General features: G+C 43.4%; 1 protein-coding gene across 1 annotated transcript in view; it reads right to left on the bottom strand.

The window, feature by feature from the left end:
• Positions 1 to 895: 895 nt before the first annotated feature.
• C2CD3 (C2 domain containing 3 centriole elongation regulator) overlaps positions 896 to 15,882 on the bottom strand; it is a 95,788-nt gene continuing 80,801 nt past the window's right edge. The window contains exon 33 of the mRNA XM_074977827.1: positions 896 to 2,034. Within this exon, the coding sequence (XP_074833928.1) occupies positions 1,891 to 2,034 (144 nt within the window). The 3' untranslated portion in view covers positions 896 to 1,890. The remainder of the gene's footprint in view (positions 2,035 to 15,882) is intronic.

Below are 15,882 nucleotides of genomic sequence, written 5' to 3'. Positions count from 1 at the left end.
GCCTTAGGGTGATACCTGTAAGCATGCGCCAGCAGCGGTAGTAATATAAATACAGCACTGGCACTACTGGCCGCTAGCCACATGGGCCAAAATAGAGCAAACCTCAGTAGTAGCAAGAAAAACCTGTGTGACGGGGCGACAGGGAAGCATGTCCCTGTGTGAAAGATGGATTAAGTGGTACCAGTGCAAAAGACAATGGGTTTGCAGTAATGCAGCTGCACCTGCTGGAGCTGGCAATTACTGAAATAGGGACCAATGTTCATCAGAGACTTGGCCTCGCTTATTCAGCCTCGAGAGCTGCAAGAGCGGTGAATTACCCAAGTGATTTTTTCTGAGGTAGACGAAGTGCTAGCAGTGAGGGGAGAGGATTTCTGCCTATTTGGCACCTTCAGCTCTTACCCTCTTTACTAAGACAGCTAACAGAAGACCCTTTGTGACAATTCTGATTAATGTTAAGCAAGGCTATTGATTAATCGCAGTTACCTCGTGTGATTAACTAAAAAATGGTGATTACAAATTACAATTAATCACAGTTTTAATGGCATTGCTGAACACCACCACGTAAAAGGTATTATTTTTCAATGTTTTTCTGCATTTTCAATTACAACACAAAGTATATAGGTAAAAAAACAAAAAAAAACAAACCCAAAAACAAACCATCAAGAAGTCCTGTGGCACCTTAAAGACTAACAAATTTATTGGAGCATAAGCTTTCGTGGACTAAGACCCACTTAATCAGATGACTTCAGTGTGCAGGATGGCAACAGAGGTTTTATCACTGACTCCAATGGGAGAAGAATCAAGCTCTAACTTTTTAATATCACCAACATAATAATTCTTCAATAATATCATAAACAGCAAGAAGGCACAAAAGTACAAATTTTATTGAAAGTGGTTTTTGTTTTTTTTTTGAGATCTTTAAAAAATAAATTAGCATGGTTTGTGTTCAGGTCAGTTATCTGGAGACACTTGAAACTTGTGATTTTTAAGATATTTATGACTACATAAATAAGAAAAATAATTTAGTCACAAAATTCCATAATTGCTAGCAAAACAAGCCTTACAGAGATAAAATATTTTACAGTATCTGAGCATTTTACTTACAGTCTACCCAACCCATACAAAAATAAACATTACTTTGGCATTCAAGAAAACGTATTTGTCTTACAAAATGTTTCTAAAAAAGGTTATGGGCCTACAAAACAGCGACTGGAGCTTTCCAAGTCCAGGTTGTCTGTGCACATTTGCTTGGAGATTGCGTGTCTTGTTGCAGAAATTCTAGAGCACATTCTCTCAGAGAGAAAGATGAGCTCATACTTCATTCTTCTAAAACAGAAACAGATTCGTACAACCCTCCCCCTAAAACAACAAAAACCAACCAACCAACCAACCAAACAAACCCTCAACCCAAGTTTGCCCAGACAATTGTATGTTCCTTTATCTAGCTGGCAGAAAAGGATAATTAGTTTCCCACAAATGAAGCTTTGGAAATTTCATTTTCCTTGAGATATTCCCACAGATCAGATAACACCATTCAAGTTACTGAGGTCAGTGCTTTTCTCCAGTATCTGATCTTCCAGGACACACAGTGCCCTCAACTTCCAAGAAATCCATGAGAACGGAAGGTATTCCCTTCCTAGCATTCCTTATCTGATGTGAGTTCTGAACTCCTATTTAAAAGAGGGGTAATTACACATATTAAATCAACGAGAGTAGAAGCTTTCAGGAGAGTGGATCGGTGCTGATGTGGTGGTGGTGGGTAGGATGCCATTTTTCTTTTCAAGTCAGGAGTAGGAAAGTTCTATAGAAAGTGTCAGTCTCCCCAAATACAGAGCATGGACGCTACTGAAGAAAGCAATTCCTCTCTACACAACCACTCTGATACTTCTGCTATTCTTTTTTGGAGAACCGTGCAGAAAATATCCTGGCAATTCTCTTTGTCTCTTCTTCTGGCAGATCAGCTGATGTCAGGTTTGGTTTGTGACGGTTCTGCCTGCGATATGGAATTCCCCTGGCAGTGGCACCATTTCCTGTCTAAGGAAGAGACAGTGACATAATACTCGACATTACTTAGAACTGACACAACTCTTTATTGATCATGAGAAAGTAAAGCAATGCCTTTAGGAAGTGCATGACTGATACCCAGAAATCCAGAGATTACTTTTCCTGCTCTTGTTTCCAGGAAGGACATAACCAACTGAATGTGCTGTATTTTCCCTTCATTGCTCACTCTCCTTTAAGTGATTTTCCTCACATTCTACACACCGACAGGCATAATCTCTTAGTATGGGTCTCAGGAGCCCCCAGATATCCATATTCCTGTAGCTTCTAAAGAAGCTTTTAATACCTCCTCCCTGCCTCCCTCCCCTGCCCCCAAAGTGATTCACTTTAAAGAGACAGTGCCAGGTTACAAATATATGTTAAATATGTTTCCTCACCTTTATTACTAACAACTTACATTATAAAATCTGAAAATTAAAAATGCTAATCACATCTGCTGCTGTTTGCTTACTGTCTGTGCTTCCCTTTGTTGCATGGTGTAGTCAATTTCAATTCACTCATAGAATAATAGAATCACAGAATGCTAGGACTAGAAGGGACCTCGAGAGGTCATTATGTCCAGCCCCCTGCCCTCATGGCAGGACCAAGTACTGTCTAGACCATCCCTGATAGACACTTATCTAACCTGTTCTTAAATATCTCCAGAGATGGAGATTCCACAATCTCCCTAGGTAACTTATTCCAGTGTTTAACCACCCTGACAGTTAGGAACTTTTGCCAAATGTCCAACCTAAACCTCCCTTGCTGCAGTTTAAGTCCACTGCCTCTTGTTCTATCCTCAGAGGCCAAGAACAACAAGTTTTCTCCCTCCTTATCACAACCTTTTAGATACCTGAAAACCGTTATCATGTCCCCCCTTAACCTTCTTTTTTCCAACCTAAACAAGTCCAATTCTTTCAGCCTTTCTTCGTAAGTCATGTTCTCTAGACCTTTGATCATTCTTGTTGCTCTTTTCTGGACCCTTTCCAATTTCTCCACAACTTTCTTGAAATGTGGCGCCCAGAACTGGGCACAATACTCCAACTGGGGCCTAACCACCACAGAGTAGAGTAGAAGAATGACTTTGTGTTTTGTTCACAATACACCTGTTAATGCATCCCAGAATCATGTTTGCTTTTTTTGCTTCAGCATCATGCTGTTGACTCATATTTAACTTGTGGTCCACTATAACCCTAGGTTCCTTTCTGCCATACTCCTTCCTAGACAGTCACTTCCCATTCTGTATGTGTGAAACTGATTGTTTCTTCCTAAGTGGAGCACTTTGCATTTGCCTTTATTAAACTTCATTCTGTTTACTTCAGACCATTTCTCCAATTTGTCCAGATCATTTTGAATTTTGACCCTATCCTCCAAAGCAGTTGCAACCCCTCCTAGCTTGGTATCATCTGCAAATTTAATAAGCATAGAGTCTATGCCAATATCTAAATCATTGATGAAGATACTGAACAAAACCAGTCCCAATACAGACCCCTCCGGAACCACACTTGTTATACCTTTCCAGCAGGATTGAAAACCATTAATAAACTACTCTCTGGGTACGGTTATCCAGCCAGTTTTGTACCCACCTTACAGTAGCCCCATCTCACTTGTATTTGCCTAGTTTATTGATAAGAATATCATGCGAGACTATCAAAATGCCTTACTAAAATCTAGGTATACCACATCCACGGCTTCTCCCTTATCCAGAAGGCTCGTTATCCTATCAAAGAAAGCTATCAGGTTGGTTTGACATGATTTGTTCTTTGCAAATCCATGCTGGCTGTCTCCTATCAGCTTACCACCTTCCAAGTGTTTGCAGATTATTTTCTTAATTACTTGTTCCATTAACTTTCCTGGCACAGCAGTTAAACTGTCTGGCCTGTAGTTTCCTGTGTTTTCTTATTCCCGTTTTTATAGATGGGCACTATATTTGCCTTTTTCCAGTCTTCTGGAATCTCTCCTGTCTCCCATGATTTTCCAAAGATGATAGCTAATGGCTCAGATACCTCGTCCATCAGCTCCTTGAGTATTCTAGGATGCATTTCATCAAGCCCTGGTGATTTGCAGACATCTAACTTTCCTAAGTGATTTTTCACTTGTTCTTTTTTTATTTTATCTTCTAAACCTTCCCCTTCCCCACTAGCATTCACTATGTTGGGCATTCCTTCCTCAGACTTCTCAGTGAAGACCGAAACAAAGAAGTCATTAAGCATCTCTGCCATTTCCAAGCTTCCAGTTACTGTTTCTCCTTCCTCACTGAGCAATAGGCCTACCCTATCCTTGGTCTTCCTCTTGCTTTTAATGTATTTATAAAAAGCGTTCTTGTTTCCCTTTATGCCTGTAGATAATTCGAGCTCATTTTGTGCCTCTGCCTTTCTAATCTTGCCCCTGCATTCCTGTGTTGTTTGCCAATATTCATCCTTCGTAATTTGTCCTAGTTTCAATTTTTTATATGATTCCTTTTTTATTTTGAGATCACACATGATCTCCTGGTTAAGCCAAAGCTGTCTTTTGCCATATTTTCTAACTTTCCTACACAGAGGAATAGCTTGATTTTGGGCCCTTAATAATGTCCCTTTGAAAAACTGCCAACTCTCCTCCATTGTTTTTCCCCTCAGTCTTGCCTCCCATGGGGCCCTACCTACCAGCTCTCTGAGTTTACCAAAATCCGCCTTCCTGAAATCCATTGTCTCTATTTTGCTGTTCTCCCTTCTACCCTTCCTTAAAATTGTGAACTCTACGATTGCATGATCACTTTCACCCAAGCTGCCTTTTACTTTCAGATTCTCAATTAGTTCCTCCCTATTTGTTAGGACAGCTTCCCCCTGGCAGGTTTCTCAGACTTCTGAAATAAAGTTGTCTTCAATGCAGTCCAAGAACTTATTGGATAGTCTGTGTATCGCTGTGTTGGTTTCCCAACATATATCTGGATAGCTGAAGTCCCCCATCACCACCAAATCCTGGGCCCTGGACGATTTAGTTGTTTAAAAAAAGCCTCATCCACCTCTTCCATCTGGGTAGGTGGCCTGTAGTAGACTCCTGGCAGGACATCACCCTTGTTTTTAATCCCTTTCAGCTTAATCCAGAGGCTTTCAAACACATCAGTTTCCTATGTCCATCTCCACCTCAGTCCAAGTGTGTACATTTTTAATATACAAGGCAACACCTCCTCCCTTTTTCCCCATCTGTCCTTCCTGAGCATGCTGTACCCTTCCATACCAACATTCCAATCATGTGTATTATCCTACCAAGTTTCCGTGATGCCAACAATGTCATAGTTGTATTTATTTATTAGCACTTCCAGTTCTTCTTGCTTATTACCCATACATCTTGCATTTGTATATAGGCATCTAAGATATTGATTTGATCTTGCCTCCCAGTTTTGCCCTGACCCTCCTTTTTCTCTGCCATTATAGCCCGTGCTCCCTCCCATTTCCTACCCATCTCCGAGATCGCCATCTTCTCTATCTACCCGTGGGCTTTGCTTCCCTGTCCCCCTCGAACCTAGTTTAAAGCACTCCTCACTAGGTTAGCCAGTCTGTGTTCAAATAGGGTCTTCCCTCTCCTCGAAAGGTGAATGCCATCTCTGCCTAGCAGTCCTTCCTGGAATAGCATCCTGTGGTCAAGGAAGCCAAAGCCCTCCTGGCAACAACATTTATGCAGCCAGGCATTCACCTCCAAGATGCACCTGTCTCTGCCTGGGCCCATACCTTTAACAGGAAGGATTGAAGAGAATACCATCTGCACCCCAAGCGCCTTCACCCATACTCCCAGAGTCCTGTAGTCACTCTTGATCTGCTAAGTGTCACACCTCACAGTACTATTAGTGCCCACATGGATGAGCAGCATGGAGTAGTAGTAGCCAGAGGGCTGGAAAATCCTCGACAACACCTCCATAATGTCTCGGATACGGGTCCCCAGCAGGCAGCATACCTCCTGAGATGAAATGTTGGGGAGACAGATAGGCTCCTCTGTCCCCCTCAGAAGGGAATTGCTGACCATCACCACCCTGCGTTTCCTCCTCACAGTGGTGGCAGCTGACATCCCAGCCTTGGGGGTACTAGGCTTCGCCTCTGCTGTATGGGGTGATTCCTTGTCTCCTGTATGAAGTACAGCATAGCAATTTCCTAGGACCATGGTAGGAGGGTTGGGAGCAGGGGTCGGGCACTGCCTGCTGCCAGAAGTAACCAGGTTACTTGTATTAACTTGGTGCTGCAGTTTCTGGGATGGAAACACTATTGGGGGAGTGGATAAGGGAATGTATTTGTTTTAACATGCTGCAGACATTAGGATTAAAAATAAATGGAAACGTCTTCAGTTTGTCAATGTGGGGGCAAATGTAATCTGTTAGTGCCCTCTTCAATAGCTTGAATTATTAGATTCTTTAGGAAGATAACTTAGCTCTACTGTATGTTAATATCACATCCAGGGAGCAATGAAGACGTCTTCTAAGGAAGGCCTTAGTGACTTCATTTTCGTTAATTTCATGGTCACAAGATTAAAAAATATCAAATATAATGATTTCAAACTACTTAAATCTGAAATTTCATGGTGTTGTAATTAGAGGAGTCCTTATCCAAAAAGTAGGTGTTGGGGGAAGGGGGCGGGGGGGGCGGCACAGCGGGGCTACTACCCTTACTTCTGCACAGCTGCTGGCAGCAGCACTACCTCCAGAGCTGGGCAGCCTAGAGAGCAGTGGCTGCTGTCTGGGAGTCCAGTTTTGAAACAGTGCCACTGCCAGCAGCAGTGCAGAAGCAAGCACTGCCTGGTGTAGTATTGCCACCTATACTTCTGCATCGCTGTCTGCAGAGCTGAGGCTGAGTCCTCAGTCAGCCGCACCACTCTCCAGCTGCCCAGCTCTGAAGGCAGCAGTGCACAAGTGAGGGTGGTATGATACCATATTGCACCCCCTCATTTCTGTGCTGCTGTTGGCAGGATGTTGCCTTCAGAGCTGGACACCTGTCCAATAGCCACTGCTCTCTGGCTGCCCAGCTCTAAAGGCAGTGAAAAAGTAGAGGTGGCAACACCACGACCCCCTAAAATAACCTTGCTAAGCCTCTGCAACTCTCTTTATGGCCAGGGCCCCCAGTCTGAGAAATGCTCGCTCCCTGCGACCCAAGAAATCAGTATAGTATAGGTTAAACACACACAAAAGGCCAGATTTAATGGAGGAGACTAAATTTTACAGTCCATGAATTTGGTACAGCCCCACTAACAAGACACAGCACCAAGGATTTTACTAGGGACAGGAACCCTGTCACTTTTTATTAGGTTGTCCCATCTCTAATTTTTAGGATTTTTGAAAATCCACCTGTTCTCCTCTGGAACGAAGGGCCGCATGTGAGCTGCCCAAACAAGGATCTTAAGAACAAGTATCCTTTCCAGACTGCAGACCACTCTCCAAGTACTTGCTTACAATATTTGGTCTCCAAGGGCTACACTTCATCCTCTCCATGATCTAATAAAACTCTTACCCATTTTATTTTTTGTTCTGTTGAGAAACAAACGGGCTGGCCCCCATGCTTTGAGGAGTTAAAACTCAAATGGATAGGGTTTTTTTTGTAAACATCTTCAGCTTTTACACATCTCTATTTGCCAAATGTCTGCTTCTCTCTCTCTGCACCGGCCACCGATCCTTTAGGTCAGCACAAGGTAACTGTATTCAGCAATTAACTGCCATGGGTTCAGGGAGGACCCTTTCCAGCAGCATATTAGTTTCTTAACCCAGTTTTTGAAAATTACTTCACAATGGAAGAGTCCACTCCTCTCCGCCAAAACTATTTAAGTTCTGCAGTGCTGCCTCCCACAGACTATTTCAGAAGGTTAATGTCTGGGCCTAAAACTAGATACAAGACAGAGCTACGTAATTCAGATATGGATTATGACTCTCAGAAGTTAGTGGATGGCCCATTTATGGGTTCAGGTCTCTCTCTATCCAAATCCTGCTGCTACTGAACTCATTGGAGTGACACCAGATGTTCTAGTCTCTAAAAACTAGCATTATAACCCCCAGACCCACCCATTATACTTCCTTTCCTGTAGTCACACTCTTCCACACAGAAATTAGACTTGTGACAGAGCCCCCCACTGTCTGAAGAAACTGTTTAGACATAAAATGCAGACTTATTCAAATTGTTTTTTAAAAACAGCATATTTTAACACACAAGGTTAACATGGACTGCTCTGGGCCCACCATCCTTCACTCAGCCCCACTGTTCAGGCACAAACAGCTGAACAGTACCTGGGAACTTAGGAAAACATTCTCTCTCCAGTAACTTCATAACTAGGCCAATTCTGGCAACCACAGAGACATTAAGAGAGACGAGTTTGTCTGCTATTGACCTCTAAGAATTAGAAGTGAGCCTGAGTATGTTTGGAGCACATAGCTTGGCATAAGTTGCACTTCTGTTAACATCAGTTGGAGATAGTCTGATCTATGCTTAGAGTATGATAAATCTGTCTGACCTTTCACTCACAAAGTGGGGCTCTCTCTCTTCAGCAAAGTTTTGCAGATATACCCCCAGCAGATACCTCTCTTGAAATGTCAAGTGTCCAGAAGTGCTCAATGCTCCCCAAAAGCAGTTATCTGCTCCCCACCCCCGATGTATTGTTTTGTTGGGGGAAATTGTAATTTAAGAACAGATAGTTTGATGGCTTGTCTGACGTGGTTCCTCAGACTTCAGCTGCAGCAGACAAATGAAAATTCTGCTTTGGATAAGCCATGTAAGAAAACAATCCACGAAGGAGAAAAGCAATCCGCCTTCTCATACCACTTTCTATGGATTGTGCCTCTACCCTTACCCGGATGTCAGCCTCCTGTTCTCAGACCATGCCATACATACGCCCCATGCATTCTGCCACATGCTAAGGCAAGTCCATTAGAAGACGGCTGAAGCACAAGGCTGTTAATAAAGTTAGTCTGTATTTTACGTAGACAAAAGAACAAAACATGTTATAATCACACTGAAACACTAGGGCCAAGGTTTTCAGAAATAGGTTTGTAAATAAGTGACCTGATTTGCAGAAGGCCTGAGTACCCAGAAGGTCCTAGTGATCCAGTTGTGGGACAGCCATCAAGACTGAACTTTTGCAACCAGAGACGCAGTGATAGGTGTAGAATCACACACTTTGTGCACACAAAGTTGCATGGTTAGAAAAACCTGTTATGCAAACACAATATAACTACTTTTATTTCAATCACTGAACAGAAGAATTGCCATAATGGGTCAGACCAACGGTCCATCTAGCCCATTATCCTGTCTTCCAACAGTGGCTGGTGTCAAATTCTTCAGAGGGAATTAACAGAACTGCACAATTATGGAGTGCTCTACCCCTGTCAACCAGTTCCAGCTCCTGAAAGTTGAAGTGTGGGTTGTGCTCCTGATCACCTTGGCTAATAGACCTATCCTCCACAAAATTTATCTAGTTCTTGGCTTTCACAAATCCCCTAGCAACAACTCACAAAAGCTGACTGTGTACGGTATGAAAGAAATACTTCCTAATGTTTCTTTCAAACCTGCTGCCTACTAATTTCATTGGGTGACCTTTGGTTCTTGTGTTATGTGAAGATAAGTGCCAAGAACCAATTATAACAAGACTGTACTTAGAGATTACAAATTTACAATATTATACTAGGGCTCTGTATTAATCACTATGTCATGGAGGACATGGAAATTGTGAAAATGTCCCCAAACTGTGATCTTTTAAATTTTTTAAAAAAGGAAAATATCTGAAAAGTCTTTAAGACAAAATATGTAGTAAATTTCAAAGACTGAATGAATTTTACTAGTAAATTTGGTCATCTTTCACTGTTACCTGTAAAATTAATTCCTTGCAAACTCTGTAATTCAACATATTGTCATTTACACTGTCATTAATTTTCATAAAAAACACTGAAAACAAATATTGAAAGCGGTGATAGATTATTTCTGCTAATATTGTTCTAATCAGATTTCCTAAAGCTACACAGATGTTGGAAGAAAATGACTGTAAGATTGACAACACCACAAATTAGAAACCAGAAGAACAATATGCTTACAACCCATATACAGCTTCCTGTCTGCCCTATGTACCTCTCAAGGCTGTTCAAAGACCAAATCAGCAGCTTATATCGCTTTCTCTCCTCCCACTGCCAAGTGTCTGTGAAACAGCTGAAACATTAACATTGGCTGGAGAAACAGTAACCAGCCTGAACTGGCTCCGTACTAACTCTTTTGACCTATGTACACAATTAGTAAACAAGTCATCTTGAAAATGTAAAATGGGAAGCACAAGCGTGCTGATAAATAGCTTTCCCTCTTTCAGTGCACAAACCTGCTCAGACTCCAGATTCATTTTTTACCACAAACATTTTATATTTGAAAAACCTTAAGGATATTTCTCAAAAATAGCTCATCAGGATGCACCTACACCACCCCTACGTAAATTAGTCAGATCAGCTCATCCAGGTCTTTCAGCTATTATTAAAGACCCACACCAATCTGAGATACTAACTCTATTGTTCTGGCCAAATTCCGACTTGGATACTATGTTTTGGTTTCCTAAAGTTCTTTGTTAGTTTCAAGTGGATGCAATGTTGTTAATTTCTTGTTCTAAACTATAATGTTACTTTGTGCTGTTTGACAACTGGCTTGTTTCCACCCTAGAGAGGTCTGCATTTCAGGATTGGCATAATGATCTCTTATGTAAACAGTAGAACCTCGATTTATGTGGAGGTTTCGTTCCTTGCAACCCCCACATAACTCAAATTTTGCACAAGTTGGGGGAGCTGCGAACCAGGCTGCAGACTGGTTCCTGGCTTCCCTGGGCATGCAGGAGCTGGGGAACTGACCAGCAGCTTTGTTTCCAGCTGCCGCCTGCTCCCGGAGGCTTACAGCGAGTTGGGAAAGCGCCCACCCCACCAGGGCTGGTCAGTTTCCTGGCTCCCAGAGTGGTGGGGAGTGGGGAACCAGGCAGCAGCCTGGTTCCCTGCTCCCTGACACTCTGGGAGCCAGGTGCCACTTCTCCCTGGCTTCCCCCAGCAGCAGGCGCTGCTGTCTGCCCACCTGGCTTCCCCCAGCCACAGAGTGGCTTTGAGTTGTGCTTAACTTGCATTAATGCAACTTAAGTGCTACTGGAAGTCGCGCATTTCAAGGGTTTACTGTACTGTAATTTAAACTAGGAGGAGGCCTGGGCGCCTTGAAGACTAAAATTTATTTGGGCATAAGCTTTCATGGGCTAAAACCCATTGGATGTGTCTATACTAGCCGGCTACTTCGGAGTAGCCAGCACAACATCGAAATAGCACCCGTCGTGTCTACACGCGCCGCGTGGTATTTCGACGTTGAAAGCGACGTTAGGCGGCGAGACGTCGAAGTTGCTATTCCCATCCGAAGATGGGAATAGCGCCCTACTTTGACGTTGAAAGTCGAAGTGGGTGTGTGTAGATGATCCGCGTCCCGCTACTTCGAAATAGCAGGGTCCTCCACGGCGGCCATCAATTGAGGGGTTGAGACGCTCTGTCCAGCCCCTGTGGGGCTCTATGGTCCCCGCGCGCAGCAGCCTTTAAAGTACCATGGACCCAGATTTCCTGTCGCAGGAAGCTGAGAGCATGCAGGCAGCAGCACACGCATGTGCTAGCCCTGCACACTTTCCAGAGGCCCCAGTCTGCACTGCCACCACCCATGGCATCGAGCCAGCCCCCCAAGCGCCCCCAGGGCTCCCCTCCTGAGGGGACCCAGGCACCCCAAAAACCAAGCAGGGGGCCAAAAAGAGGCGGGGCCCCTCCTGGTCAAAGGCTGAGCGCTGAGACCTGCTGGAGCTCTGGGGTGAAGAGGAGGTGCTCCACGTGATGGGGAGCAAGCAGCAGAACACAGAAGCGTTCGCCCAACTGCCCGAGGGCCTGGCTGCCCGTGGTCACGCTGCCTGCACTCCAGATCATGTCCAGAGTAAGGTAAAGGAGTTGCGGCAGGAGTACACCTGGGTCCGGGACTCGGCCAGACGGTCTGGGGCCGCCCCTGCCGCTTGCCCCTATTACAGGAAGCTCAGGGCCATCCTGGAACCTTGGGACTCCCCCCAACCACCCTTGATACCATGATACTTAACCTCAAACCGTACTTTTTGCCACCTGTTTTAAGAGCAGCACAGTTAGAAAGTTAAGTTACCCCCATCTCCAGGCTTTACCTGCCTCAGCCCCCAAATCTGCCCCCATCCCCAAGCTTTATCCCCCAGCATAAAAATCCGCCCTCCCATCCCCAGACTAAACCGCTCTGATGTCTAACCTCCCCCCATCCCAAGACCCCGAGCTCTCCTGCATCCCCAGGCGTAGCCCTTCTCAGCCCCAAACCTGCCCCCGCCATCCCCAGGATTAACTTGCCTCAAGCACACACAGCTCTTCTGCAGCTGCCTCCTCCCGCCCCGCTGCTCCCTGCTGTCACCTCCTTCTCAGTGCAGCTGCGCAGCTCCAGTAGGGGCAGGCTCAGCTGTTCCTCCCCTAGCTCTCCTGTGGGCTTAGACTTCCCCCATGTGGGGCGGCTCCCTGACGCAGCTGACTGCTCAGTGGCTCCCGCCGCTTAAACAAAGCAACAACAAAAAAACCCACTAAATTCAGTTGGTTTAACAGCGGGCAACTGAATTTAGTTTTTTTGTTTAAGTGGCAGCAGCCTCTGGAGCCACAAGAGGTGTCAGCAGCAGCAGTGCTCAGAGCCACAAGGGGCTCCTTAAACAGCTGCATGGGGCTGCGAAGACACAGGTTGCTGGCCCCTGTAGTAGGGTATCTTCCCTTGCTTAAAATGCTGCAACTTCTCAGAGCCAGTACTCCTGCTGCCTGCTGTATTCACTCAACTCTGAAGCTGCAAAAAAGGCAAGTATGTACTCAACCAGATTGAGAGGGGATATGATAGAGTTAACAAAACCACGAATATTACCCAGAGAAGGGAGATGGGGAGCTGCTGTCTCACACCAGAAGAAATAAATACGCTCAACGTAACTGAAAGATGGCAAATTCAGAACGGATATTTCAAACTGTGTGCGCTCATACTGTGGAACTCATGGTCACTGGATATTGGGCGCAAGAATGTCGATTCAAAGGAGACCTAGACATTTATACAGATAACGAGAATATGCAGAATTATAATAGCACTAACACAAATTATGGAAGGGATGTCAAACCTCATGCATCAATCTAATTATTTGGGAACAGAATGAGAATCTCATAAGGAACATGGTATCTCATAATTGCTAAACAGACAGTTTCTGAAGGCTTCTTCTGAGCATCTGGTGTTGGCCACCAGTGCAGACAAAATATAGCACTAGCTAAAGCATGAATAGTAACAGAGAGGGAGCCATGCTAGTCTATATATTATCAAAACAAAACAGCAGTCAAATAGCACTTTAAAGACTAACAAAATAATTGATTAGGTGAGCTTTCGTGGGACACAGACCCACTTCTTCAGATCATAGCCATAACAGAACAGACTCAATATTTAAGGCATAGAGAACCAAAAACAGTAATCAAAGTTGACAAATCAGAAAAAAATTATCCAGGTGAGCAAATCAGAGAGCAGAGGGTGGGGTGGGGTGGGGTCAAGAATTAGATTAAGCCAAGTACGCCAAAGAGCCCCTATAATGTCCCAGAAAATATGCATCCCGGTTCAAACCACGTGTTAATGTGTCGAATTTGAATATGAAAGAGAGTTTAGAACTCTCTTTCATATTCAAATTCGACACATTAACACGTAGTTTGAACCAGGATGCAAATTTTCTGGGACATTATAGGGGCTCTTTGGCGTACTTGGCTTAATCTAATTCTTGACTCCCCCTCCCCCACTCTCTGATTTGCTCACCTTGATCTTTTTTTTCTGATTTCTCCTCCTTGATTACTGTTTTTGGTTCTCTATGCCTTAAATATTGAGTCTGTTCTGGTCTGGCTATGGCCTGAAGAAGTGGGTCTGTCCCACGAAAGCTCACCTAATAAATTATTTTGTTAGTCTTTAAAGTGCTACTTGACTGCTGTTTTGTTTTGATAGCTAAAGCATACATTTGGTGCAGTTCAGCAAATCACAGACAGAGTTTAATGTCTGAAGGACCCACCAGATCATCTAGTCTGATCTTCCGCATTCACAGGCCACTGAACACCAATCAGCATCCAGACACCAAACCAGACAACCAGAATTAGACCCAAGCATCGCAGCCATCAGGAGACTACACTATCATTTGCCATAGCAGGGAACAGCTCCCTGCAAAACTCACTTAATGCAGGTCTTTATCAACAGAGGCCAATGTAGGATGATTTGAGCCTAAGTCTAATTTGCTCCCAGAGTTGAACTCGCCTCTTTGCATTTGCAACATTCCCAGTGGGTCATCAAGCCCACCCACATGTCAAATTCTATTAAAACAGCATTAATGTGTAAAACTGAAAGGTTTTCACATTACTTCTCCCTTCATACGTTAACTCTTGTTCGTATCCAGTGATGCTCTAAATGGCAAGGCCTTGAAATATGTATTCCTCTACTCAGGTTTACAACTGGTCCGTTGCTCAAAGAGAACGCTGGTTGTGCAAAGTAGGTCTTTAAAAATACTGAGATTGGTTACAGAATTCCAACTGCTTAGTGCTGAAGGATTTTTAGCTTTCTGCTGTTTGCCATTTTTGTGAGCACATTACAACTGACGTAGGTCTATTTAGTAATCTCAAACACATGAGCTCAGGTCTTGTGCTTATGCAACAAATACAGCCCACTACCTTTGAAGCCTACAGGAATTTTGCCATTGACTTTAGTGGGAGCAGGATCTCACCCTATGGCACAATAGTACACTTTGGGTAATGTTATAATGGCACAAGAAGATAGGGTTATCTTAAAAGCAGTTATTTGGATTGCCTCGTTGCTATTAAGCAATAGATTCTACACTTCTTGGGCACAACAGGAAAGGCTATCATTCAAAAATTACTAGTGGTGCTCAAAGTTCTAAAATTGTTTGATTATTATAGCGTTTCTGATAGTGAGTTATTCTACTTACAGTGGGACACTCTTTACAACCATGTTTTCACATACTCAACATTCTGAAAACCTCTCCTCTGGAGCTGAAGTTTCTCATTGTAGATTTTAGTTCTGAGGTAATTTTTTTAAAATTCTGTGTTAGAAAGTATAGAGAAAATTATTTTAAAACTTTTTCTGTTTAGAGTAAACCAAAGATCATTATAAAACCCTTACTCTACATGCAAACAGTCCTAAAAGTCAGCTGCAAGGAGGAAATAAATTGGACTATGCCCTTCTTTCTTTTTTATAATGTATAGAAAGCTCTAATTTAAATTTTGGAATTAAAAAAAAATCTTGCATGTTTAGTTTAATCTACCCTGTTCTTCCTGGAAGACAGAATGGAGAGCTCAAAAACGAGCAAAATAGCACCATACATGGAAATAAAATTAATCCTGGCTAATCTGAGAAAGAGGGACAGCTACTCTTAGTCAAACTGTTTATAGTAACATCTAACTCTAATGCCTGGCAAACACTTGGGAGGAACTCTCTCAGTTGCAATCAGACTAGACAGTCAACACTGCAGTCACTCAATATTAGATATGCTGTGATGCTGGTAGACCAGGTGCCTGCTGCTAGACCTAACTGAACATTGACAAATTCATAGCTGGAAACTAATCTGGCTAATCTGTGCGAGCAATGTTAAAAAAGACATTACACACACAAGACTGCGTTTAGTCCTTATGAAATGCTTGTAGGATGTTTCATGTAGTAATTTAGCTTGTGAAGTCTGTACCCCATGCTATAAGCTAATAGCTAAGTGCTTGTTTGGGAACTATGTAAGTATTTGCACTGAAACCAAATTCACACTTGATCCTTGGTTGGTAAAATC

This window comes from Carettochelys insculpta, chromosome 1 (genome assembly GCF_033958435.1).
Source record: "Carettochelys insculpta isolate YL-2023 chromosome 1, ASM3395843v1, whole genome shotgun sequence".
NCBI lineage: Eukaryota > Metazoa > Chordata > Testudines > Carettochelyidae > Carettochelys > Carettochelys insculpta.
This window is presented reverse-complemented; position numbering and strand designations above follow the sequence as displayed.